Source organism: Melanostigma gelatinosum (genome assembly GCF_949748355.1).
Source record: "Melanostigma gelatinosum genome assembly, chromosome: 19".
Lineage (NCBI taxonomy): Eukaryota > Metazoa > Chordata > Actinopteri > Perciformes > Zoarcidae > Melanostigma > Melanostigma gelatinosum.
This window is the reverse complement of record NC_136652.1, coordinates 14,915,521-14,941,846: the sequence shown is the minus strand read 5'-3', so window position 1 is coordinate 14,941,846 and position 26,326 is coordinate 14,915,521. Positions and strand designations below refer to the sequence as shown.

Here is a 26,326-nt window from a genome sequence, read left to right as displayed (position 1 = left end):
TCCTGTCTGCGTCTTTGCTTTCGACTCTTCTCATTCACTTTATTTTGGAAAATTAGATCATTGGTTGGTTGCAGAGCAGATCCTGGAAAGTAGCAGAATGTTTATTCAGACTGACATGTCAAGTGGCTTATATAATGCAGCGCGCACACACACACAGAGACTATAATACACAAGTAGTCAATACTGCACACTCAATAACGGCATGACCTACAGTATACCAAATAAGTCCTGTCATTTGAAGTCATTCAGCAAGATGACTGTTACCCAACTACCGGGATCACATTGACCCAGAGCAGTGTTTGGCAGTCTCTCTCAGCTAAATTGTAGCCGAACCTACTGTAAGCTAATTTGTCGAGTTTCCTTTTAACAAAATGCTCTGATTGAATTTGAGTTCCCTCTGGTAAACAGTTACACAGTGCACTGTGTATGTCTTGGGCTTTTATTGTGAAAGTCAAGAACCAAAGGAGTGGATCTGGTATCGTCCGCTTTCCGCCGTGCTATCTTCACGTTCAAAATTGTTCAAGTACAAAATTGTTCAAGTACAACATTTGTTTAATACACCCTTACACCCCTAATTGCTCTAAACTCTTATTTACCATTAAGAACTGATTAAGTAAATAATCACACAGTGGAAATGAAAATGTATTGAGAAGTATAAGACTGATGCATTTAACTCATGGAACTTGATAGTACATAGCTGCTTTTAATACTAAACCATAACAGTACACTTCAAAATATCTTGGAGATATTTGGAAATGCATTTTTTTTTCTGAGACTTATCAGAACATTCACACCAATCCTCCCTCAGTTCGTAGCGGATGACTTGTGCTTTGACATCTCTGCCAAAGCACTCTGACAGCTTTCCTCTGACAGCTTTCCTCTGACTCACATTTTGGACACACAAACACATAGTACATAATGCCATATGCTAATTTGAGGGGGCAAATTTTTGTGTTTTGATGAGACCAGTCAAAGGTGTGGGGGGGGGGGGGGGGGTGTGGTAAGTGATGTGTGCTGAAATTGAACGGACCTGACCGATTTTCACTATGTGCCTTTCATTAATTCATCTTGTGAGACATGGCTTTTTGTCAGTTACTTCTGTACATTGTATAATGTACACTGTTTCACTGTACATTATGTCGACAGCTCATCCATAACTCTTAAAACATGATGTGTTGTATGAATCTCAGGCTGAAATTGAAAAAGAGAAAGGCTTGGAAGCAGGCTTTAATAGAAGCCAATTTAGTTTCTAATGATCGAATGCAAGTGTTGGAACAGCATGCACACGGCTTCACAGTTGGGGGAGGAATTAAATGGCACCAAACTGGGCAACATGCAAGTTTCCTGTTCATGTGAAGAGGACATGTGCTTGAGTGAGTTCCGCTTCACTAAAATTGAATTCATTGGCTCTACTCTTTTCTTGTAAACGTCAGGGACTGGTGAAGTGTGTCTTGAGGGACATTCAACTTTTGATGGTTTGATAGGTTTGACATGAATCTAAAATTAAAATATACAATACAGTGTAAGATTATAAATGTATGAAGCTGTATTCGGTCCACTGTAGGTAAAAAGAGAAACATGATTACACAGCCAGGGTAAGCTCTCAACAAAAGAGTTATGGACTGTGTGGATGATTATTTTGTTAATATATATCATAATAATTAATTAATATAATAATTTCTTCATGTCATTTTAGTCTTATGAACTCTCACTTATTTTGTATGTTGTTGGTTTTTGTTAGATGCTGACAGACAGGATGCCATCAACTTGTTCCTCCAAGTCTACCAGCCATCAGAGTCCAAGCCACACCTGTGGGAGCTGCCCACTGACTTCTACCTGCATCAGAAGAACAGCATGGCCCTCCCCCAAGACAGACGCAGGTAAATACTTGTACACTTACAAACACACACATATACTTGCAGTACATACATACACACACGCTTGCGTTTGAATACCTTAACTGCGGTTACATACCGCAAATGTGTATGAACATTTTTAAAACGCAACTACAAGGACCTTTCATTTTGTGTGGGTTTTGGCAGCCCCTGTGGACATAAGAGGTAGTTTCTTCTTAGAATAAAGACTGGATTTCCCATAAGCACCCCCGACTTGTGACATAAAAATGTTGATCAGCCACAAAATATAATATGAAAATGAAATATCTCGGAGTGAAAATCTCTGCCTGTTTCCTTATAACTGACTAACATACTACTTGAAACTTGTAAAAATGCAATTAATTTGGTCTGCATACCGTAAATACACAATATACTGTAGAAATAGAGCACTTCGCTAAAATTTTTAAATTATTTTAACTTTGAAATAATTGCTTTCGGTTGCAACTAACCTGATATCGGCCATTTACTGGCCTACTTTGCAAGCTGTTTGTTCCCAATCGTCTTCATGCTTACATAAAACTAGACCCAGTTTTCTGTCTGGGTCTAGTAAACACTAGTTTATGTCGCCACAATGGGCCACGGTAGCTCAGCCATTCGTCCAAGAAATTAGCATGGCTGGAACCGAAATCAATTCAGCAACCCACGCACCCTGCGCTTTTTCTCTCACCTAAGTAGCACATCACACAATAAATCATAATCGGTGCTTTCACTCAAATTGGTAATATCTGATAAAGGGCGTATGTATTCAGCAGTTGTACAGTGGGTGGTCCAGCCAAGCCCATTTTTATATCTAGGTTATGTGAAGTCCCAGCAGAGACCATGCAGATTGCAGAGTACGCATCAGTCAGTGGACAATCTACTGAAAAGTATGACTGGGCGATGTATGGATAAAATCTATATTTCAATGATATTGTAGGCTTGACCATTGGTGCTTTCACAACATATACGATAGCTCGTCTCATATTACAATATCTATATAATATCGATATATTGCCGACTGGAAATATTACAAATTTGTGTATCTTGTCTGTCTCCAGTTACACACTGTGGTGGTCAGCAGGAATCTTGTCCTACCTTCCTGTGGCCTATGATGAAGGTATCTGTTATGATATATGCAATGATGTCTCCAATATCCATAATGCATTGATGCATTTTAATGTTTGTTTGAATTTACAATTGCCAGCATTTTTAAGGGAATCTTTTCCTCAAACAGCTGGGCACAGTGTATTTGCTGGGAAGTTGTCTGCAGATTTGGTGTACTAATGAGTATTTATGGTTAAAGAACAGATGTGACTCATTGGTGTTTTTAATAGTTTTTGTATAGAGCTCTATGGCACAGAGGAATAATCTCTATATCAGGCTTTAGCTATCCAGGCAATGTTAATCAGTAGGTTCCATTGTTAATATTGGGGTTTTTCATAGGACGTATCACCAGATTTATATGTTAGGTGTGTGGATTATTGTCTCTAAACATTTTTTCTGCGTGTGGATGCAGTCTCCTGTGAGGACAACATGAAGAAGATCCAAGTGAAGAGAGTGAACCGCTTTGAGGAGACTATTGACATCTACACAGAATTCTTCATGCCTTACGAGCTTACCTCCTTTGATGACACATTCGGCATCGCCATGACCAACTCTGCACGGTGAATACACACACACACACACACACACAAACAAACCTTTACACTGTCAAAGATTTTGTTGAGACATAAAACAACCCCACAATTCGGACCATATTCATTATTGAGGTATTGCCTCCACTCGGCTCTCAATATGGCGAAAGCTGAGCCTGCGACTAGCAAAACAACGCCAACAGCGCTGACAACGCTAACAGTGTGTGACTTCATTCTCTGCTCAGGATGCCATTACTTCACTATATCTTTACACAGCAAATAGTTGTGTGCTGCTATATTATGCTCTGAATTTCTAATTGAGCACCTTGAAACGTTGGGGAAATCTTGACATTGGGCCAGTCGTCCCAGATTTGGTTTATGGGAAACAACTTTGATGAATCGTGTGCCAAACATTCATTCACTGTTTTTGTGATATTACTGCAGGTTGTCAGCTAATGTGTTCCCTTCTCATTTGTGCTCATGAAGGGAATTCATGCCCAAGACCATAGGAGTAGATCCAAGCCCATTCACAGTTCGAAAGCCAGAGGAAACGGGAAAGTCAGTGCTGGGGTGAGTGCGTCTCAGGTTCTGTACATAACACATTTGTGATGTTTTGGTCGGTGTTTGTTATGTGATAAATTCCATGTCACTGTGTCCTCATACACATGGCTTAATTTGACACTGTTCTCAGGTTACCAAAAACAAGGCCCTGTCCTTTTTTTCTGTGCATATATTGTTTAAATAATCACTCCTGCACACACATCACATACTAGCGCCTAAATTAGAAACATCATGATCTGATGACTTATAATTGTCTCCACTATATTGCAGTACAGCCCGAACACAACTACACTACACCTGACCCCTCTCATGGTCTGCACTGCTTCAATGTTTTCTATAAATGCTTATTGTTTATTTGGATTCCTATTAGCTTCCACAAAGTGGTCGCTCATCCTCTTTTTTTTAATTTTAATTTTTTTTTCTTTTTTTTTTTTTTTTCTTTTTTTTTTTTCTCTGTGCTCAACAATGGGCTCTTTAGACATCCGCAGTAGGATGATGCGTCTGAGCTTTTTTGTTTTATTCCAGGTATAAATCAGTTCGGTGTCGAAGTACGTCATGCCATTGCAACTGTGATGGGCAATTTAGTCTCGTAAAAAACACTCTGGTCCTGCTGCTTGACTGCTTGATACATGGGCTCATAACATAGAAATATATATGAATATTAATTACCATCTGTCTTATTCAGTGTGTTCTTGCATATGTAAATCGTTGTGGCTGTTTGTGGATATTTGCAGTAACAAGAGCAGTAGGGAGGAGACGCTGCTCCAGAGGAAAACTGCAGCCAGCGCCCCTCCTCCTCCGAGTGAAGAGGCTATCAGCAGCACATCGGAGGACGACTCAGAAGAGGACCGCGACGATGACGGATCCGTGTCCCAGCGCTCGACCCCGATCAAACTGCTAACCGAGACCGGAGAGAGCACTCGGACACAGGAGGTATGAAAACACAAAGCATCTAATATCCAATGTCTGGAAATAGATTGACGTGTTCACATCCAGGAAACACATTTACTCTGCAACAGTTTGATTCGATTTAAAACCCCTCAAGGTGAAAACACAAGTAAAACTAAATCTAAATTTAAATCTAAATTGTTTAATATGGCGGAAACAAAGCAGCCTATCAAATGAAATCTAATGATTCAAGGATATGACATCTTCTCTAAGGACCTCTGGGAAATGTAACCCCAGTTTATGCCACCTGCTGTACTTTAGACGTCAATAGCATTTTGCATACCAATTTAAGTATTCTACGCTAATTATATTTTTCTCCTCCCACTTCCCCCTGAGTCCACAAAGAAAAATATTCTGTGTCCATGCTGCCTTAAATACTAATGAAATGAAAAAAAAACGTGAAAGCTGGCCAGAAATGGATCTCTGAATCAGCCTCATGTTGCCAACTGGTGGTCCTGACTCAGACATGAAATAAGAAACTTTAATTCGTGACATTTCAATCAAATTTAGAAAAACAACGGTAAACTCGATAATGAAAGCTAAAATCTACAATCGTTGTTATAAATATATTATTTTGTCCGTTTGTGTGGTGATATGGAAATGCAAGATTGCTGAGATTTGTGCTTTAATTTGGAGTTTTCAATCATTCGATCTTATTCTGAAACATTGTCTGTACAGGAAGCATTCTTGCTGAAACCAGCCTGCTATGTCTGCAGCTTTTCATGCAGCGTAATCATTATTATGTCCAACGTGATCGAGATTTTACTGGGATTTGATAGGCACGCCGCTTCTTTCTGGTTCTTGTTTTCCCCTTGTGTTACTTTCATGGTCCAACGTAAAACTATTCGTAAACTATTAGCAGTTGTCAAGTTTCCTATTTATACATCAAGCCGACATGGAGCAACAGCACATGTTTCTGTCCAACTAATCTTCAGCAGCTAAATAGCTGCAGATAACAGAAAACCAAAACAACGAGCTGAAAGGCGCTGAACGCTCTGTAGAGCTGAGGTGAACTGCAGAGGTCGGCACTAATTCTCTGCGTTCGTCACTACGAGCGACATCTTGAACATTACACATAGTTGTTTGATTAATTGCAGCTTTAAAGTTTTCGCCATCAATCTATGTTGTACCTCTGTGTTATTTTAACGTTTGACTCCTTACAGAGCAAAATAGGAAACTATAAATCTACAAATGTAGCAAAACTGTCCACATAGAATCTGAACCAAAGAGAATTCAAGAGGACCTCTGATCATGAATATTTTGGTCTGGACAGCTAGCTCACGTGTTGGGCGCACACACACACACCCCGCGCTCATGCGCCACGTGTCTCTGCCTCCGAGCCCGTCCCCGAGAATGGATTGCTAGGGTGGCAGCACCAAACAAAACTGTTGAAATATTGAAACATCCGATCATTATTACACTCACCATGTAATTACACATGCTCATTTAATATTCCCTTCAATATGGGCACACGTGTGCCTGAATGAACATGAATTGATGTGCAGTGTGTGTGTGTGTGGGTGGGGTGTAACATATAAGCAAGTGTGCGTGTTTACCGACACGTTTGTGTTCTCACACACCATATGAATGTGTATATGCTGCAGGAGGTGTGTGTTCTTACGTACTCTGTGTTTGTGCGAGCCTCTTTGTGTTTTGATCGTGTGTGTGTGTGTGTGTGTGTGTGTGAGTGTGTGTGTACGTGTGTCCACAGCTGCTGTTTGTTGGACATGGTCCTGGAACACCCTCGTACGTTCTCCCCTTCCTGCACCTTGGATCAATACATAATGAAACTAGAAGCATCACAGTATGTTGAGCATATTGCAGTTACAGAGAACAATGGCCACTCCGTGCTGTTACATAACAAGCTTCTCTCGCTCCGTAAATTACACCTCCAGGATTTATAATCCAGAAGAACACTCTAGTTTCCTTATATACAATCCATTGATCAGTCATGTGACCAAGTATACAAAACAATGTTATCACCGTCATGGTAAATTCATCCTTGACAATGAGGTTGCACTTAATCATTACGCCTCTTGATACTCTGTTTAATCTAATGTTGCCATGGAATTCAATAGAAACAGTTAGTTTGGCACTTTGCAGCCCTTAATCACGGTTATTACTCAGGAACTACCTTGTGTTGTTTCCACGTAACAAGTCATAACATTAAACATGTCATTTGTACATTATTACCTTGAAACAGAAGGGATTGTTTGGAACATAGAGGAGGAGGAATTTCAGCATTATTCAGCAAGTTTGTCTTTTCCATGTGATTTGAAGATATAATGCTGATAGTCACACATAATATTATGGACATACCAACCTATAATATCTCATTACTATCAGGTTTTTACCCCATTAATGTCACCATATTACAATTTCAAATCCAAATATTGCACCGTCATAACCATTGTGTTGCAGGTTACCATATTGTTATCATTAAAATGGGTTTCCCCGTTACTACCCTTTGTTTTTACCCCTTATTGCCCTTTTTGCATAACTAATATTGCATGGTAATACTTAATTATTACCTCTTAATATCAAACTCTTATCCACTATTAATGTGTTATTACCGTGCTGTAACAAAAAGTGCTTCCGAAAAGGGTAAACACTGGATTAGTCAAAAACAAACATTCCCATTTAGCTATTGGATCTATAAATGTTTTCTCAAATGATAATATTTTAGTATATTGTGTGAGTTTCACAATGTAAAAGGACATAACCACAATATAGAAGGTCCCTTTTCACATGGGTTACCCTGCAGTAGTCAGGTCATGCTCGGTTGTCATGAAATGCTCCGATGTCTGCCAAGAAAACACTCACAACTGCAATATAGCAGCACCCCCGCAATCTCGCACCACGCCACAAGGCAAGAGGGATTCACGCTGTTTTACATGAGATTTCTGCCCGACCACCAACACGTGAACACAGAAACTGAGATGAATCAGACCATACTACGTTCTCTCACCTTTTCTGTTATCTAAGCACGTGTCCACTGTAGCCTCATCGTGTTGTTCTCACTGAATACAAATGCAATCCGCCTCACTCTGCTGTTGTTGTGATGTGTTTCCAGAGAAGTCTTCCTGTTGCAGCGAGCTGTTATTTGATCATCGGCCTTGTGCATAATAGAAATGCATAATAGATCACAGCAGTACAGTACTCATTATCATGCTCCCTTTTGATTAGGCAATCTTGATAAGCCTTTTATAAAATGAAATGCTGAAATCATTTTTTATTCATTGGCCTTCATTTGGCTTGATTGCTTGTTTCCTAAGAAACTGAAAAACGTAACACAAGTCATAGCATGTCCTGATGAGGAAATACACCTGGAAATATGTATTGTTTTTCTTTTTTCTTTCTGTTCTCATAGCATTGTGTCATGATTATCATTGGCAATAGTTTTATTTTATTTTGTAATAGTTGGCGATTTAGCCACATCTCATTGTTTAATTGCACTTTTAATTGAAGGTCTTGTTCATATATTTCCTGTTTCTTACCAGATTATACTCTCATGTTCCACGGCTTTGTTATGATTTTATTATCTTTCAACTTGATTTACCTACCATTTGTTTTCTTTAATTTTTTTTACTTCTGTATTTTCAAATTTCCCGAATGACTGAAAGAGTTCTGATTACACAATCGTCTCACATAAAGCCTTTTAGAATCAGCTCGAACCGGTCTGACCTTTTGTTTGTTATAATTAAGATGTCCCTCTAAACTCTAGACCAGGGGTTTCAAAGTCCCGGCCCGCGGGCCGAATCCGGCCCCCACATCATTTTATGTGGCCCGCGAATCCGCCACCACAAAAAAAAAAGAATTCTTTTTTTAAATTATTTTTTTTAAGTTAGACTGGATGATAAAAATATCCCCATAGTCGAAATTATGAGATAGAAAGTCGAAGTTATGAGATAGAAAGTCATAACTATGATAGAAAGTCATAATTCCGAGATAGAAAGTCAAAACTATATAGAAAGACATAATGATGAGATACACAGAAGCAGCTCTTTGGCTGGTTACTGTACATTTGAAATGGAAATGTATTGTGAGTACATTGAAGACTACTTCAAACGTGGCTTTAAAAACACATGAAATACTTCATGTCGGATTGTGCAAACGCACAAAGGATTTTAAGCATTGAACAAAGTTATTGTAATAACTTGTGTTTGATATTTGTCTTTGCTATTTTCTTTAATAGTTTGATCTTTGATAGAGTAATGTGGGTTTCTTAACCCTAAATTAAAAGGATTTAAGTTATGACAGAAATGTGCTTAAATATATGTTTACATTTATATAACTGCATGTACAATATTTTTTACACTTTAATAAACAATAATCAAATGCAGAGACAGTTATTTACCAATATGTTAGGAGTAGTTACATTTACACAGTCTTACATTTACAACCGGCCCTTTGAGGGCGACCGTGATGCTGATGTGGCCCGGAGTGAAAATGAGTTTGAGACCCCTGCTCTAGACGCTGTGTGCAGGACCCCCAGGAGGGCACTGTCTCTGAACATGAAACCTCCTCATCAGACACCAAATAACCAGATTACATTCATAGTTAAATGACACTCCTTGGGCCGTCTTAAGTAGTGAATCAGTTGTAGGGAAGCGGCTGAACCGCATGACCTTCTCTGTATGATTTTACGCTTTGAGTTGCAGCTACTTGATTGGCTGTTTGAAGGAGGTGGCTGTTAACCAGGTTTTTTTTAAAGTTGTGGTAAAACCTCTGTTCAATTCTTTTTGTGTTGTTTCTGTCTCGGTCACGTGCACACGTGTACTGTAGCTTCTTACATTTGCCTGCTCACCTCCTCAGGAGATCCAGCAGCAGTCGGTTAAGGAGCCCTATGGACTCAATCTGGCTGAGTTTCCTGCTGAGAAAGACCTGCTCATTTACCAAAGGTAATGACCACAAAGCTGGCACACACATGCACTGTTTGATATTACAATGAATGCACACTGAGCCAGAGTGTATAGGGCTTTAACGACTTTATTTAAAAATGTAAAGCAATCCAATGCAACCTTTACAAAGATAATAATGTTCAGTTTTTATTGACACTGCCAGACAGGTATTAATTAAACAAAATGTATATTATATTGAGGTTTCCAGTGACGTTGAACTGAACTGCATCACAATGAGATGTGTTTCTCATGTTTTGCTGATCAGTTGCTGCTAGCTAGATAAAGTAACACACACACACACACACACACACACACACACACACACACACTGGAACAAGCAGTATGTGTCAGCAGCCCCCTCAGGGGGGATATCTTTCATTTTGCCAAAGGGACATTGTCAACTCTGCCCTGCTGTGTGCATCACACTTCTGACCCCGCTGCTGTTCGTCCCCCTCTCCCCTCCTTTCACCCGCCAGTTTCTTTTTCTTTCTGTCCTCTCCATTTCCCTTTTTGTCCTTTCTTCCTGCCTGCTCGCAACCATGTTGATGAGACAGAGCGAATAACCGCCGTCAGGCTCTGAAAATGAACACGACTATCTGTTCGTTAGCTGATACAATGCGGCGTCTTTGAAGGAGCTTTAATTGCTCTTTTTTTCTCGCACTCTGCCGTCCTAAGCCCCCTGCGGATAACTGGCCCTGTGTGTTATTTCAGTGTCGTGTCTTTGAAGCAATAATCAACATTTGTGGATTAACAAGTACACCGAATATTATAGCAAATACATAAACTTATACATTAATGAATTCCATAAAGCGCGGCGTATCTTGAAAGTGTACTTTACTGTCTGGACGAAGAATGTCGTTCATATCCCCCTGCTGTAGTGGCACATAATGAGAATGGAACTGCATTCATTACTGAGGGTGGGGGTTGAAATTGCTCCAAAGATGTTAGCTGCAGCCAAAGCTCTGCTAATCAGTGCATTCATATTAAATAATCATAAGCAAGAGCCAGAGGGGAACTCTCAACAGTTTCATGTTATTGTGTCTTTGCGAGAGAAAAATATCCTCAGGTGAGATTTGATGAGATTTGAGATCTCAACAGATGTTTCTCACCTTTTTTACACAATTGTTATTAGCATTTATGCCATAATTTGACAGGTGACGGTGTAGAAATAGGGGAGAGAGAGAGAGAGATGGAGCGATAGAAAGAGAGGGGTGTGACATGCAACAAAATATCCAAGGCAGGAATCTAAATATACTGTCGATTTTTGTCAGTTTTGTAGCAATAGTTGTCTTTTTCATTTTGTGTTTTTTGTTTTCCCTGCAGGTTTGCACATCTGGGCGAGAGCCAGCACAGGGTGGAAAGAACCGAACTCATAAACCTGGCAAACGTCATCTGCTTGTGAGCAAAACATGTGACAAATTAACCCAAACACACACACACACACACACACACACACACACACACACACACCGTGACAAAAAAAAGACAAGTTTACCCATATGTACCCAAACTCAATAATCCTCACACACGTGAGGTGTATGAGTAGTTATTAAATGACACTCTTTAAGTACCTCTCAACATCTCCAGTAGTCAAGTCAGTTTTGTTTATTTCGCCAGTTATTACACATCACAAATATTACAATCTGAGCAGCATGAGGCTCCCTGTGACCGATTCGACTCTCACTTTGGATCAGAGAAAAACTCCCCAAACAAACGACCTTTAACCGGAGGAAAAATACAAGAAACCTCAGGGAAGAGCAGCTGAAGAGGGATCCCTCTCGGTACACGTGAACACAGTTGCTCGTCCTAAGTGGTCCCCAAGAAAGTCTAGCTGTGCGCTGTCTCATCTTCATCCACGAAAACCAAACACGCTTTCGTTACTTCTTGTCTCCCGGTCATGCATATGCTTGCATATGTGTAGATATTGTATGCACAATCATACAACAGGCATACTATTTACTGAGTTATGATTGCCAGACATTTAAATATTTTACATCCATATTTTGACTTTTTGGGAAATGTTCTTATTTGTTTTCCTGTTGAGAGTTAGATGAGACAATCAACACCACTCTAATGTCTCTCAGCTAAACATGAGGCTCCAGCAGCCAAGAATAGTTTGGCATGTAAAAGAAATCAAAGAAAGGAAATATTAATATTATGAATATGCTCTGGGTTTACCAGTCACTCAGCGCAGTGTTCTTACACATGTAAGCTCCTACTTAAAATAATAACCATTTTATCTGAAGATGAGAGATGTTTAAGTGAAGGCTTTTGGAAGAGAAAGAGCTCGGAGGCAGCAGTGGCACAAGAGGATTGAGAGGTTGTTCTATTGTTTTGCCCAAACAATACATCCAGTCAGCCAGATGGGTTTTGATGTTGAGCTGCATAGCGTGGATGGAACATACCGAATCGAAGAATGGTAAAGAAAGGGCAAGAATATATCCCTGTGTCAGGGTTTTTCTAAAAGGTTTGTCATGGCCCACAATTTTCTATAAAGCCAGATGGAGCCAAAGGTCACTATTCAGAGGAAGAAAGGTTGAAGCTGTGAGATTGACACTACTGGGAGGAGGTCCTTAGTTGTGTACATCCCAGCTCACTACGCTTCACTAGCCCTCTTTTTGTGTACACGCATGTTTGCTCAAAGGAAATGGCATTTAGATGAATGTGCCGTAGACATACAGCTTTACAGCAGCCTCAGTCAGCTGTGAATCAAAATGTCTTTTCATCCGTGTTCCGTTTGCATCCCTCCTGTCATCACTCCGTCCACTCGTTAGTCCGTCCTTACCAATTATGTCATCCTCGTGTCAGGTCCGCAAGGTTCGGCGGGTGCGTCTGCTGTTGTGCAACAGCGCTATTTTAAGACACTTTCACAGCACCCCCAAACATGTTTTCCCCGTTTTGGAGTCCTTTAGTCTGAATCCTCCCTCTGTGTAGTTCCTTTGTTGACCGATGAGGCATGAGCAAAGCTGACTCCATCAGTGAGGATTTCAAACTCTTTGTAGCTGGAGGATCCCTGCTTCACTCTACATTTCTCATCATTTGGCATGTTGGCTATGAAGATGATCTGTTCAGAGCTGCTGAGATGTCAGCTGTGTGTGAAGAGTCACCACAAGTCATCAGACAGAACGCCAATCAAAACGTGTCTGTTTCACAGAGCAAAACCTATTTAATTGTTGCCTGATAGAGAGATGAAAGTAAAGGCGAATTGAATAGTCTGTCTCGTTTTCAAGCTTTTGAGACAAAGTCCCGATACTCCCTTTGACTTGAATGAATTAGAGACCTATCTTTTTAATTTGGGTTAACTTTGTCATCGTGAGTGTTTTGTTATATTGTCATATAACTGGTTATGTGTTGTTTTCTTCTTTGGTAAATGGTCTCTACTTGTAGAGCGCCTTTCTAGTCTTCCAACCGCTCTTTAACACTACATGTCGTCATTCACCCATCCACAGCTTTGTGTTGGGTCCCAATGGTTTAATGGCACTCAAGCTGTTCATCTTATGTACTGTGTATTAAAGCCTCTCAGCCTCTTGGTCGCCTCGTGACAGTGAAATCTTTAGTTTCAATATACTTACTTGCAGGTCTAGTTACATGTACATTAAACCCTTAGTTGAGGACTCCATGATGCCACTTGGTTCAATATTGATCTCAAGGCTTCCTTGGTCTACCAGAGCCTTTGTTGTGGCTGTGATTCAGCCAATGAAGTGCATTTATAATGCAGCCATGTGTCTGAGCAGCAGCGGCTGCTGTTGAACTCGCTGACTGAGTAATTCTGCAGTGAAAGCAGCCTTCTCGACAATCCTCCTGTTGTTTCCATTATCAGTCCTCTTAATGACTCACCCTCTCCAGCAGATTTTCATGAGATGATGTTAGTTGGAATACAACATTTCTCTAGCCCGTGTTGTGTTTTTTTGATGATCTCGTGGCATTAATCAAACATGTCTTCGTCCCTTTCTCTCAGAGAGCCGGTGTCCTGCTTCCCGGAGGACAGCATCTACGGCCTTTCTCCGCCGCAGGTCGACCGAGACAGCCGCGAGGAGTTTGAGAGCCACGTGTTGATGGGTCAGGGCCAGTTGAGGGTGCTGTGCAGGGAGGACATGCTGATGTACAGGGAGTACGTCAAGAACAGATACATGTAAGACACGGACAACATGGACTGGATCTCTGCTACCGATATGTACAAACCCAGATTGGCAGATCCAATTCTGGCACATACTTCCATTTTGACTTTTTGTTCTTGCGTTTGTGAATACATTTTGCTTAATGAAGATAATGGCGCATGTACCACCCATGTGTCCATTTGGACCACGTTGATTTCTTTTTCCTTTTAACAGGCTACCTACATGGTGCTTTTTTTTATTTATTTCAATTTTAATTGCAACTATTTTAATAAATTCTATTTAATTACATGTGTGTTTTGAACTTGTAAATTCTTAAGTGTTTTGAATCTTAAATTCATTTCGTGAATTTATCAGCAAACAGCTTATTTGCTGTGTTCAGATATAGCAGTGGAGTAATGTCTACCTGAGCAGAGAGCACTCTCCCTCCGTGTCACAACGCGCTCGTCACCCTCCGGTTCCCCCTCAGGTCAGCACTGTCATCTCTGTTAGCATTGTTTGCACTGCTCCCGATGCTAGCACCGTTAGCTGCTAGCCGCAGGCTCAGCCGTCGCCATGTTGTGGAGACAATAGATATGATCTGAATCCCATATTGAACACCTTTTTAAATGTTGGCAGACCCAAAGATTATGATGATTTAATATTCCACCTGAGATGTGTTTTGAGTTTAGCTTTATTTTTTTAATTGACTCTGTTAAACCATACGTTGTTTTGTTTTAATTGCTCTCAAAAGCTTTTTGGAACAACAGTTTTAAGCCCTCTCTGCACGGGACTAGTATCACCAGGGGGCCTCGTATAAGTGATGACAGACAACCTCCACAGTTATTACAGATCACTAGAGGGCCCCAGGGAATACTGGTCCCCGCATATAAGGGTTGTCATGATGTACATCCTTCATGTGCTGTAAATGTATATCCAGAGGAAACGCATCACTGATGCTTTGACATTGTGGGTTTTAAGTCATTCTTAGTTTACCAAACTGCATACAGGTTTGTCTCAAGCTAATTATTATGTAGAGCAGTTCAAAATGAAACATTTATTGATGAACACAATGTGCACTTTTCTATACTGTAGAATTCCCCCCGCTTTGCTCCTTTTTATGTATTGTTCATCACAAAGAAACGTCTCTTCCCGCCAACTGTCCTCTGCTTTCTTTTTCGAATTTTGAGCATTCCTGACCAATAGTTGTTTGTTTGCTGGAAAGAATGAAGTAGTATAAAGGGTGGCAAGTATTTTTCACAGTGAGTTGAGAAGAACCCAACCGCCGATGAAATGTTTGACTGGGACATCAAAAACTCCAAAATCACCTAAACACAACTCTGGGTGTGATTTTACCTTTTGCAATATTTCGTAAAAGGTTGAATTCAGGCTATGAAAGTCCTTTTTGGTTGACATACTGGTATTAAACTTAAGATCCCCCATCCGTGATCACGGGTGTTTCATTTCTCAACGTAATGTTATTAGCAATCATGTAATTCTCGTAAAATCGTGGTCGAGATGACATCTGCCGAGAAGCAGGTACGGTCGGTCAGACGTATTCGATTATGTGATTGTTCCTTTTGGGGTTCTGTTCGTTTTCAAGGAGTGTGTGTGTGTGTGTGTCCCTGGGTGAACACGTTTCCTCTTGTGAGAAGTGTTGGACGTTTGCGGGTACATTAATTGAGGTGTTGTGTCTCTTCAGTAAACGTGTTCCTGCGATGTGTCCGTTCAGCTGTCACAGATACATTTCATCTCCACTTTCATCCTCTTTCCAATCTCTTCATTTGTCTGGTAACGGATGTGCTTGTGCTCTAGCTTGTGAGAGCACGTGTGCACTCTTGAAAAAGGAGAGCAGTGCTGTCTCTGTGTTTGCAGACAGGGGGACTGTAGGCGGTCGGGGGCTGTTTTGAAGGGACAAGAGGTCTTTTAGGCTGTGTTTTCCTCATGTGTTATGTTTAGAAAGGCAGGTGTCTCAGTACACTGAAACCTCTCAGCAACACATGGGTATGGATGAATAAATGCATCTCGTCACTGATATTTTTAAAGGCAGCTTGTTCTTAGTAATCCTCACAAAAATAACTGAATGTTTAAGTGTGTGTGTGTGTGTGTGTGTGTGTGTGTGTGTGTGTGTGTGTGTGTGTGTGTGTGTGTGTGTGTGTGTGTGTGTGTGTGTGTGTGTGTGTGTGTGTGTGTGTGTGTGTGTGTGTGTGTGTGTGTGTGTGTGTGTGGCACCGGGGGTGCAGTGCTTCTATTGAGGTGGAAATTGAATTTGTTTGGTTTCGTCCATCATAGAAAACAATCGTTCCGTATTTCGGTCTTGTGTGCGCGGTTGGGTATCTGCCCCGGTCTCTGACATGAGTCGCTGGGCTCTTCATGTGACCGCTTAGCTTATGAATGAAGACAACCCCCCCCCCCCCCTCTCTGCTGACAAAAGGTGGCCAAACACCTGTAGCTGTTGCCTGGAAACTAAAACTAGTTACCATATTGCCATACTGCTCTGAATCTCCCCCCGACCTCAATATTTCATCCACACTTGTATGACATTTTTAATTGGCGTGTAAGACAATAGATACAGCTTTTTTTACATTTATGGTTAATTGTTTATATTTTATTACACATGTGCATATATATATATATATATATATATTTAAAACGGAGGTAAAGGAGTCATGGCTGTAACCAAAGATATAAAAAGTAATGGCATTAATATCCTGCTGGGTATAACGAGATGTTTTTTCTCAAATGCACAACATTTACCCGACGTACTGAACACTCCTCCCGTGGTCCATTAGCTTGTTAGAAAGTCTCTTGGTCCAGAACATCTGTTACATGAACTCCCTGTATCTGTCCTCTCTTGTTATAATCTCACTTCATTTCAGGACAAACTCGAGTCCTTTTAATGTGTTAAACACGGGTGTAACTTGCGTCAGTTTTTGGATGGCTGCCTTCCATTAATGCGAGCTATTGTTAATGATATTGGTTCCAATACATGAATGTGTCTAATTGCCGACTGTTCAGACAGCTAGCATACTAGTTAGCATGGTTAACACGAAACTAACCACGTAACTGGACTAGTATTGGTCAAGTTCACCTGAAAAGAAGATGAACCACATATTCTCCTTTTGAAATTAAGGCAAATTAGCCGACAAATTGATTTGATACGTTAGACGTTTGCTTTCAAAGTATTAATCTACAACATATGAAGAGTTGTTTTTACAGGTTATCCCCCCACCCCCTCCCCAATATGCATGCTGCTTATACTTGACACCTGTTTATGTGCTTTTGCACCTGATCCTCAACTACTTCGCTGAGATCAAAATGTGAGTTTTACTGAGGGAAGAAGAAGTTATAGTTTCATTTTCTAAGTAAAAAAAGTAAAAAGCTTTGGTATCAGGGAGTCTCTCTCTCTCTCCTTCCCTCTCTCTCCCTCCCTCCCTCCCTCCTCCAGGAGGATTTAATCTCTCTATGTCTGGTTGCTCCCCTCTCATCCTCCTCACACACACCTTTCTCCTCGAGCTGAACACCGGCCAATGCTTGACAGCAGCCCTGCCCTGGGTGTCTGTCCCATGCGTGGGAAGCACAACTAAATCAAGGGCTTCACTTGAGAGCGTCCAGAGGAGCGACAGAAAGGGTTGCAGTCCTTTTGCAGCCTCTTCACTTTGAATTTGTTTGACACTTGCCCATCGGACGAGGGGCAATTTCAGAGAAAATCTCAGCTCATAACGTTTTGTCACGGAGGTACGTATTCTATACTTCTCAGAAATGTTTATGTCGGATTGAACTTGTAAAGATCGCTGTAGCAATCTGTGATATAATTTAGAGGAATACATCAAGACACTGAGCATTAGATTTTGAATAGTTATAGTTGTTAAGCACCAAAATGACACTGCAAGTCTTAATACAAGCATTAAATAGTTTTTAAACAAAGTTATGATGACTTTGTTCTTTGTCCGTATTTAGTTTTCTATGGATCTTCGTGCTGGGATTTCAGCACCACGGAAAGCTCATGAAGCTTTTGCTGCTTCACTATGACAACTTCAGAAGGGAATATCCACCCTGAAACTGAATTTATTATATGTGAGATATTACTTATAAATCAGCTGTAGTTGGATGCAGGGCTTTCTTTTTTGAAATACAAGTAAGATAGAGTCGTTTCAGAATTTACTCGCAATGGAGCATCCGCAAAATCACAGAGGAATTTCTCTGCTGCTCAACTCAAATTCACAAACTAAAAGAGCTGTGCAGCAGATAGATACAGATGCATACTTTATTCATCCCCAGGGGGGGATTTGTTTGTAGCAGCAGCAAACAGAGTTACAGAGTAAACATAAAAATATGAAAGATGCTCAATATATACAATACAATAAGATAACAGAGCAGAATATAAGAAAATTTAAAGAAAATGAAAAATGCACAGTATATTCAAAAATAGAATGGTATTAAGTTAACGAACTAGGTAAAAAACAGTAGTGCTATACTATAGAAATTACAAAAAATATGTTTTAGGGTGGATTTTCATCAACTTTGGCATGCAACAGATTGTCTACAAGTGTCTATAGCCTGAGCCTACAACTGCTATATTTACATTTAAAATAAAAATGCTGTAGGTATTGGTAAATGATGTGCTTTGTTATATAAATTTTTGCATTGGCTATGACGAGTAAACACCATTGCCTTCAGATTATTATGAACAAACCAATCTACTTCTACTGCCTACAGGACAGAAAGACGACAGCGTGGAGATGATGAACGAGTCTCTGGTGGTGAACGACTCCTTTGCGACTCCTGCGGCTGGAGAATCTCTCCCATGGATGGGGGCTGATTCTTCGGAGCACAACAGCAGTCTGGAGTTCTCCACCGCCCCGTTAGATTTCCCCATCAACCCGTGGGACATCATGCTTTGCATGTCAGGCACCGTCATCGCCTGTGAGAACGCCATAGTTGTAGCAATCATCTTCTACACGCCGACACTAAGGACTCCCATGTTTGTGCTGATTGGGAGCCTGGCCACAGCAGACCTGCTGGCCGGCATGGGACTAATCCTGAACTTCGTGTTTCAGTATGTGATCTCCTCTGAGACGATCAGCCTCATCACTGTAGGCTTCCTGGTGGCCTCCTTCACTGCGTCCATCAGCAGCCTTTTGGCCATAACAGTGGACCGTTATTTCTCCCTCTACAACGCCCTGACGTACTTCTCAGAGAAGACGCTGCAGTACGTACATCTGATGTTACTGGGGACCTGGGGGGTGTCTCTGTTTCTGGGCTTGCTGCCGGTGCTCGGCTGGAACTGCCTGGACGATCCGGCCTCCTGCAGCATCGTTCGCCCTTTGACCCGGAGCAACGTCACGCTACTGGCCACCTCCTTCTTCATCATCTTCGTGCTCATGCTGACGCTCTACTTCAAGATTTGCAAGATTGTGTGCCACCACGCCCACCAAATCGCCCTCCAGCAGCACTTTTTTGCCACGTCGCATTACGTCGCTACTAAGAAGGGGGTCTCCACTCTGGCCATCATCTTGGGGACATTTGGCGCCAGCTGGCTGCCCTTCGCCATCTACTGCCTGGTAGGCGAGAGGGAGTATCCGTCAGTGTACACCTATGCCACGCTGCTGCCAGCCACCTACAACTCCATGATTAACCCCATCATCTACGCCTATAGGAACACAGAGATCCAGCGCTCCCTCCATGTGCTTCTCTGTGGCTGCTTTCAGTCCAACAAGGCCTACCGTTCCAGATCACCAAGTGAGGTCTAAACAGGTGATAGGGCTCTTTTTGTGTGTGTGTGTGTGTGTGTGTGTTTGTGTGTGAAACAAGACGGCGCAAAAAGACAAATCACTCTGTGACCATTGACAATCTGCTTACAGTTGACAGTGAATGCTTTACAAACACAAAAAGAATGTGAAGATAGAAATGTGTGTCATGCATACTGTATCTGCACTTTATTGTGTCTCAACACAAGTTTGGATGGGATTTTTTGAAATGCTGTGAACAAGAAACTTCTGTGAAAAAGACAAAACAAACCTGTGAATGTACTTCAATGAGAAAATGAATGGCACATCTTGCACTTTAGTCCGTGTTTTTTGAAATGCCAAAGCAGTATTGTAAAGCCCTTGTTGTGTTTAAACGTTTCAACTTGTGAGTACTGTGTGCCATTTTTCTATTTTGTATGGTATTGTCTTTGATGTGCATTTTCTACAAGAGGAATAAAAAAATTTAAAAAATCAAATCCAGCAGCGGCTCCATCGTGTGTCATTACTGCAGCACGTTTCTCCCAAAGACTCCTTGCACTCGGCTTGTTTTTGTTTGTTTTTTTTGCGTCCTCTTCACGTCGTTCCAGCTTCTTCCTCTGGAGCTCAGGTGGGTCTGTTTGAAGAGACTAATGGCACCTTTAAGAAAGCAAGCAGCATGTCCCAGAGAATAGCTTAAATGTACACATGTTTGAGTCCTGTTTGCTCAGTCTGTGTGTGCGTGCGTGCGTGTGTGTGTGTGTGTGTGTGTGTGTGTGTGTGTGTGTGTGTATATGAGACACAGAGAGAGAGAGATACCACAAATGTGTTACAACATGTGCCATGTGGTCACGTGTGCTTAGCCGCTTTGATTACCTCCCCGTCCGGATGAGCAGGTGTAATGTAGCTTACCATTACAACCAACAACTGAGGTTGCAGAAGTCTGTTGCCTTATCTCGCTGGGTCTCGTCAGTTCAGGAGCAGAGCAGCCCCGGGGCACGTGTGTGTACGTGTGCGTACGTGTGCGTACGTGTGCGTACGTGTGCGTACGTGTGTGTACGTGTGCGTACGTGTGCGTACGTGTGACAGAGTGAGAAGAGCGATGGTAAAGAGTCTGGCTGCTCGCCCTGTCAGCTTGAGCCATAAAGACTGAATGAACAAACCTGGCAGCCTGAGCAGCTTACAAACAGCAGTTTATCTGCCTGGCTGTTTAAACAGGTAGTGGTTCAGGGCATCACGGTGTCACACAGGGACAAGAATATTGTTGAAGACCAGGAGGCCTGCCAGCGTGTGTGCATACGTACACAGATATCTTCTGCTTGTAAATGTTTTTTTACATGTCAAGCTGTTGCATGCTTTTTTATTAAATCACCACCCTAGATGTCCAATAAATGCTATTTTCAGGAGTAGTATAGTGAGAGAATGCTTTCTTCTATGCGATAAATGGTCATTCCCTGTCGGGTTAATGGCGACAGGGAATGACTTGCTCCTCGTGTGGACGATCAACTGTAATAATCTCCTGTTTTGAGAGCTGTGACGCCCTCAGTCGGTTTGAAGCTGATCACGATGTGGGGGAAAGGTGAGGGATACTGGAGGGCACTAATGGACCGCACACTGAGGCCTGGGTGCTCTGAGAGCAAGAGATGTTTGTTCACCTTGTTTTTTTTCTCCTTACCTCAACAGCTGTTGCTTTTAGTCACCCACCAAATCAGGCAAACACCCGTTTGTTCACAGGCCTCAGAAAGCGAATTGTGGCGATAGGTGACGGTAGTATTTAAAGAGGAAATGTCGCAAATGCCACATGTTTCTTAAATTTAGCATTCATTATTGTATACTGGCATTCTGCACTTCACATACCCTCCAAGTAGTGTATCAGATAAAAGTTATTCTACTTGCATAAACACATTCTGGAAATGATACACCTTCTGAAAAACAAAACATGTTTTTATGTTAGCGGGAGCCCACTGTTTAGAGCTACATCAGCACGCTGCTGCTCTGGTGCAGAGTTAAATCATCTGTATATCTGTAGAAAATATAATAATAATATCGTACCTGACCAATGGACCAATTGGAAACAGTTAAGAACAACACGTGATGGTGATTTTTTATGATGTCAAGTACTGGTTCACATCTTTATATGTAAAGAGCAGCATTTATTGAGCTACAGATGTGCAACTACTGGAAAGGCATGACATACAAATATCAGAATGTCCTTTGTACATAGTCAAGAGCTTGTAGTGTGAATTTATAAATCTCATAAAACATCATGTGAAATTAGACTATAAATGCACAAAATTAGGATTCACACATCTTTTTTAACGTCCATCAGTTGGACTTATTGATTTAACCCAGCACAAAGCCTACTGCTTCAAACGTGTGGAGGTAGTAAAGACATAACTTCATACAGGAACATGATTTACATGTCTTGCAGCTTAAAGTCCAAACAATAGCAACAGCTTATTTCATAAAGAAAAAGTCATTAAATACATTTAGCATCTGTGTCTCATCGATTCTCAGCAGCAAAGTGGACTTTTTATTTTTGCGGAGGTTTATATTAACAACACTAAAATGTGTCTTCCCTTTAATATTACAGCCATTAGACTAAACAGGGGCTGGTAGCAATCTTTGAATTATGTAATGCTTGATCAGTGCAGACCTGAGCAGCTCTCCAGGCAATTACCAAAGTACACAGTCTAACGATTCCCTCATTAATTACAGCGGAGTAGCAAATGCTCTCCATAGGAACATTACTATTGCTCATTCAGCCATGAGCTCGATGGAAAATGCTTTGGATTTATTGATTGTGTAATCACCCAAATAGCATTGTTTTGCCTCTGGGTTGTCATTTTTATATAGGAATGTTTGAGGTACAGAACAGATGGTCGAAGAAAAGACGGACTCAAAGAAAATCAATAGTGCATGAGCATTCATTTATGATAGTGCTCCCCATGGAGAGTGCAGTGGTGTCCGGGAAAAACGTTGGAACCGCCTACCTGGCTATTTGATTATTAGACACGGGTTTACCATGATGAACACGCACGCACACACACACACACACACACACACACACACACACACACACACACACACACACAAGCAGACAAGCAAGCGCCAGACCCAAACGCACGCTTTATCTCTTGGAAAAGCAGAGACAAGCCCACATCAGCTACATAAAAACTGCTTTGCAATAAAAGCTATTGTCATTTGCCTTCGTTTCTCTGCCCGTGGCCTGATCAAACACACTGTGTGTGTGCGTGTGCGTGTGCGCGCAGGATGGTACTGTATGAGTGCTTGTTAGAAGCCTGGAAGCTATCAGGATTCGTAATGGGTAATTTACCAGATTCTAGGTGGGTGTTCATTGCATGTGCGGCCTGCTGGCTGTATTGTATGTGCTGCATGCATGATGTATGAGTGTACACGTGTGAGTGAGTGTGTGTGAGAGAGAGAAGCCCTAAACACGACCCAGGGGGGCATTAACTCCTCTCCCTTGGTTTTCTCAGAAAACCACTGTGACATGGTGAGTGAGGGACACATTTTAAGGTACAATGAATTGAATACGTGTTATGGACAGCAACACGCTGTTTTCAACTTTGTACTCACTCTAATTATGTTCAATTTAGAAGTTAAACAACATGTACAAAGGGCAGTGTCCCCTCTTAATGGGGAGGAAAGCTTTAAAATGATCAAACATCAAGAAGCACATTTCCAAATAGCCTATCTGTGCTCAACATGGATACTTTTTTTCTTTTTTTTTGAAAGCTCATTACAACAACTCAGGCAAGGAGAGAAAGTATCGTGCCGAATGAAATGTCAATTTGACCTGGCAGATGAAACTGCCTTTGTGTTTGTAAATGTTTGTAAAGGTTTCTAGTGCACAACTGAAGGTGTCTGCAGCCAGTTCACTTACTGAGCCTCATTACCTATCCTCATTACCTACCGTCCTCATTACCTACCATCCTCATTACCTACCGTCCTCATTATACCATCCTCATTACCTACCATCCTCATTATACCATCCTCATTATACCGTCCTCATTACCTACCATCCTCATTACCTACCGTCCTCATTACCATCCTCATTACCTACCATCCTCATTACCTACCGTCCTCATTACCTACCATCCTCATTACCTACCATCCTCATTATACCATCCTCATTACCTACCGTCCTCATTATCTACCGTCCTCATTACCTACCGTCCTCATTACCTACCATCCTCATTACCTACCGTCCTCATTACCATCCTCATTACCTACCATCCTCATTACCTACCATCCTCATTATACCATCCTCATTATCTACCGTCCTCATTATCTACCGTCCTCATTACCTACCGTCCTCATTACCTACCGTCCTCATTACCTACCATCCTCATTACCTATCCTCATGACCTACCGTCCTCATTACCTACCATCCTCATTACCTACCATCCTCATTACCTACCATCCTCATTACCTACCATCCTCATTATACCATCCTAATTACCTACCATCCTCATTACCTACCATCCTCATTATACCATCCTCATTACCTACCGTCCTCATTACCTACCATCCTCATTACCTACCGTCCTCATTACCTACCATCCTCATTACCTACCATCCTCATTATACCATCCTCATTACCTACCATCCTCATTATACCATCCTCATTACCTACCATCCTCATTATACCATCCTCATTACCTACCATCCTCATTATACCATCCTCATTACCTACCGTCCTCATTACCTACCATCCTCATTACCTACCATCCTCATTACCTACCGTCCTCATTACCTACCGTCCTCATTACCTACCATCCTCATTACCTACCGTCCTCATTACCGTCCTCATTATACCATCCTCATTACCTACCATCCTCATTATACCATCCTCATTACTTACCGTCCTCATTACCTACCATCCTCATTGTACCATCCTCATTACCTACCATCCTCATTATACCATCCTCATTACCTACCATCCTCATTACCTACCATCCTCATTACCTACCATCCTCATTACCTACCATCCTCATTACCTACCATCAGCTTACCTTGTTTGATACGCCTCTACTTCAAAGTCAACCTCGGTCCGAACGGTAGAGACTTGTGTAATCTTCAGAACCTCAACTTTTAAAAGGCACTTCTGCAACAAATGAAGTCTCCCCATGCCGCCCAACACTTTCCCACCAGCCCCCCTCTACTTGACTCTGTTCTCATCTTCTCTTCAATCGAAACTCCTCTTTACTTATTAAGAGATTACTCACCACTCTGACTACAGCGATGATGACTAATGTAGAATTTTAGTGCGGAGGGGACAAATTCAGCCAGGACTCGAAAATATGACTTTCATTGTTATCTGAGCATGATGGCTTCATTCCTGACTGTTAGCAGGGATTTCAAAGAAAATAAGCTTAAGATACATTTCCACATCACTCTGGATGAAAGCTAAAGGTTAGAGTATAAAATGTAACCATGTAGCATGAGCATAGCATAGCAGGAGTGATTTAAAACGATAATAATATAGATGCATAAACATGTGCCATGATTATGAGTATGAGATGTTATGCTGTATGTGTGAAAGTGTCATATTTGTTTCCCCCTAAGTCACAGTCCATCGTCTATCGGTCTCACAACTTGTAACGGGAAAAGTTTTTGAGCAGAAACAAAAGCCACACACCACAGCATTTATAGCCTATATATGCTAATTTGCAACACCTGTATCTGGATGGGGATTTGAAATACATAAAACTTGACAACAATTCCACAAGAGACCTAACAAAACACAACATCAACAATAGGTACATACGTTAAAAACACAAAACTCAGAACCCAACAAGAAAAGGCAGAAAAGACCTCTTGACTGGATGACTGATCAGTCGTCAAAAACAGATTCAGTTTGAAGTAAAACTGAGTCACAAGGCCTCTTAGCACAGGGAAATATGTTGTATATGTAAATATAAATATGTAGAGAGTTTAAGATTCGCAATTTTAATAAAATGATCGAAACTAGTCACTTTGCAAATTAAGATTTTAGATACAAAACATATGATCATGGTGTGAGACATGATGCTTTACTATAGATTCATTGTCATATGGCTCAAGTGAACTGGCAGCAAGGAAGGTTCAATACCTGAAGAGATGACCAAGCTTACGTAATGACGCCTGACCTGAGCGCTGACACTGAACCTCCACCTGCAGCAGGTGAGCTCAAATGTCCCGCTGCTTCAGAACCAAGAAGAATTTAAAGCGACATCTGGCATTTTGGGGCTCAGACAGACCAAAGTCATGTTCTTTCATTACTTGAGGCAACTTAACACATCACGTCATGAAAAAACGAAACTGCACACAAGGTCAGCGTCTGACCTGCAGGATCAAGCAGTCAAGCAAAGGGACTGTAACGTTTATATATTTTAGAAGGAGCAATTGTAGCAATTGACCAAAAGTAAGACTACAACTCACTGAAAGACCCACTTAAAAAGGTATTTAAAAGTAAAATCCAGAAAATAACAAAAGCACTTAATAACAGCGTTACTTATCAAAGTGGTCGGACTAATTTGTGACTTTGTACTTACTACTACCTACGAAGGGCACACTCAAAAT

General features: G+C 41.3%; 2 protein-coding genes across 2 annotated transcripts in view; both read left to right on the top strand.

Annotated features, from left to right (window-relative positions):
* The window catches only part of fig4a (FIG4 phosphoinositide 5-phosphatase a), a gene marked incomplete at its 3' end in the record, with an annotated part of 54,428 nt that overhangs the window by 18,509 nt on the left and 9,593 nt on the right, over positions 1–26,326 (top strand). The window contains exons 17-21 of the mRNA XM_079291512.1: positions 1,742–1,880; positions 2,933–2,991; positions 3,391–3,538; positions 3,995–4,078; positions 4,804–5,002. Coding sequence (XP_079147638.1) covers positions 1,742–1,880; positions 2,933–2,991; positions 3,391–3,538; positions 3,995–4,078; positions 4,804–5,002 — 629 coding nt within the window. The remainder of the gene's footprint in view (positions 1–1,741; positions 1,881–2,932; positions 2,992–3,390; positions 3,539–3,994; positions 4,079–4,803; positions 5,003–26,326) is intronic.
* On the top strand, positions 18,755–19,765 carry gpr6 (G protein-coupled receptor 6; the record flags this gene model as incomplete). The annotated part of the gene is made up of 1 exon (XM_079291435.1): positions 18,755–19,765. The coding sequence occupies one exon, from the start codon at positions 18,755–18,757 to the stop codon at positions 19,763–19,765; it is 1,011 nt and encodes a 336-aa protein (XP_079147561.1).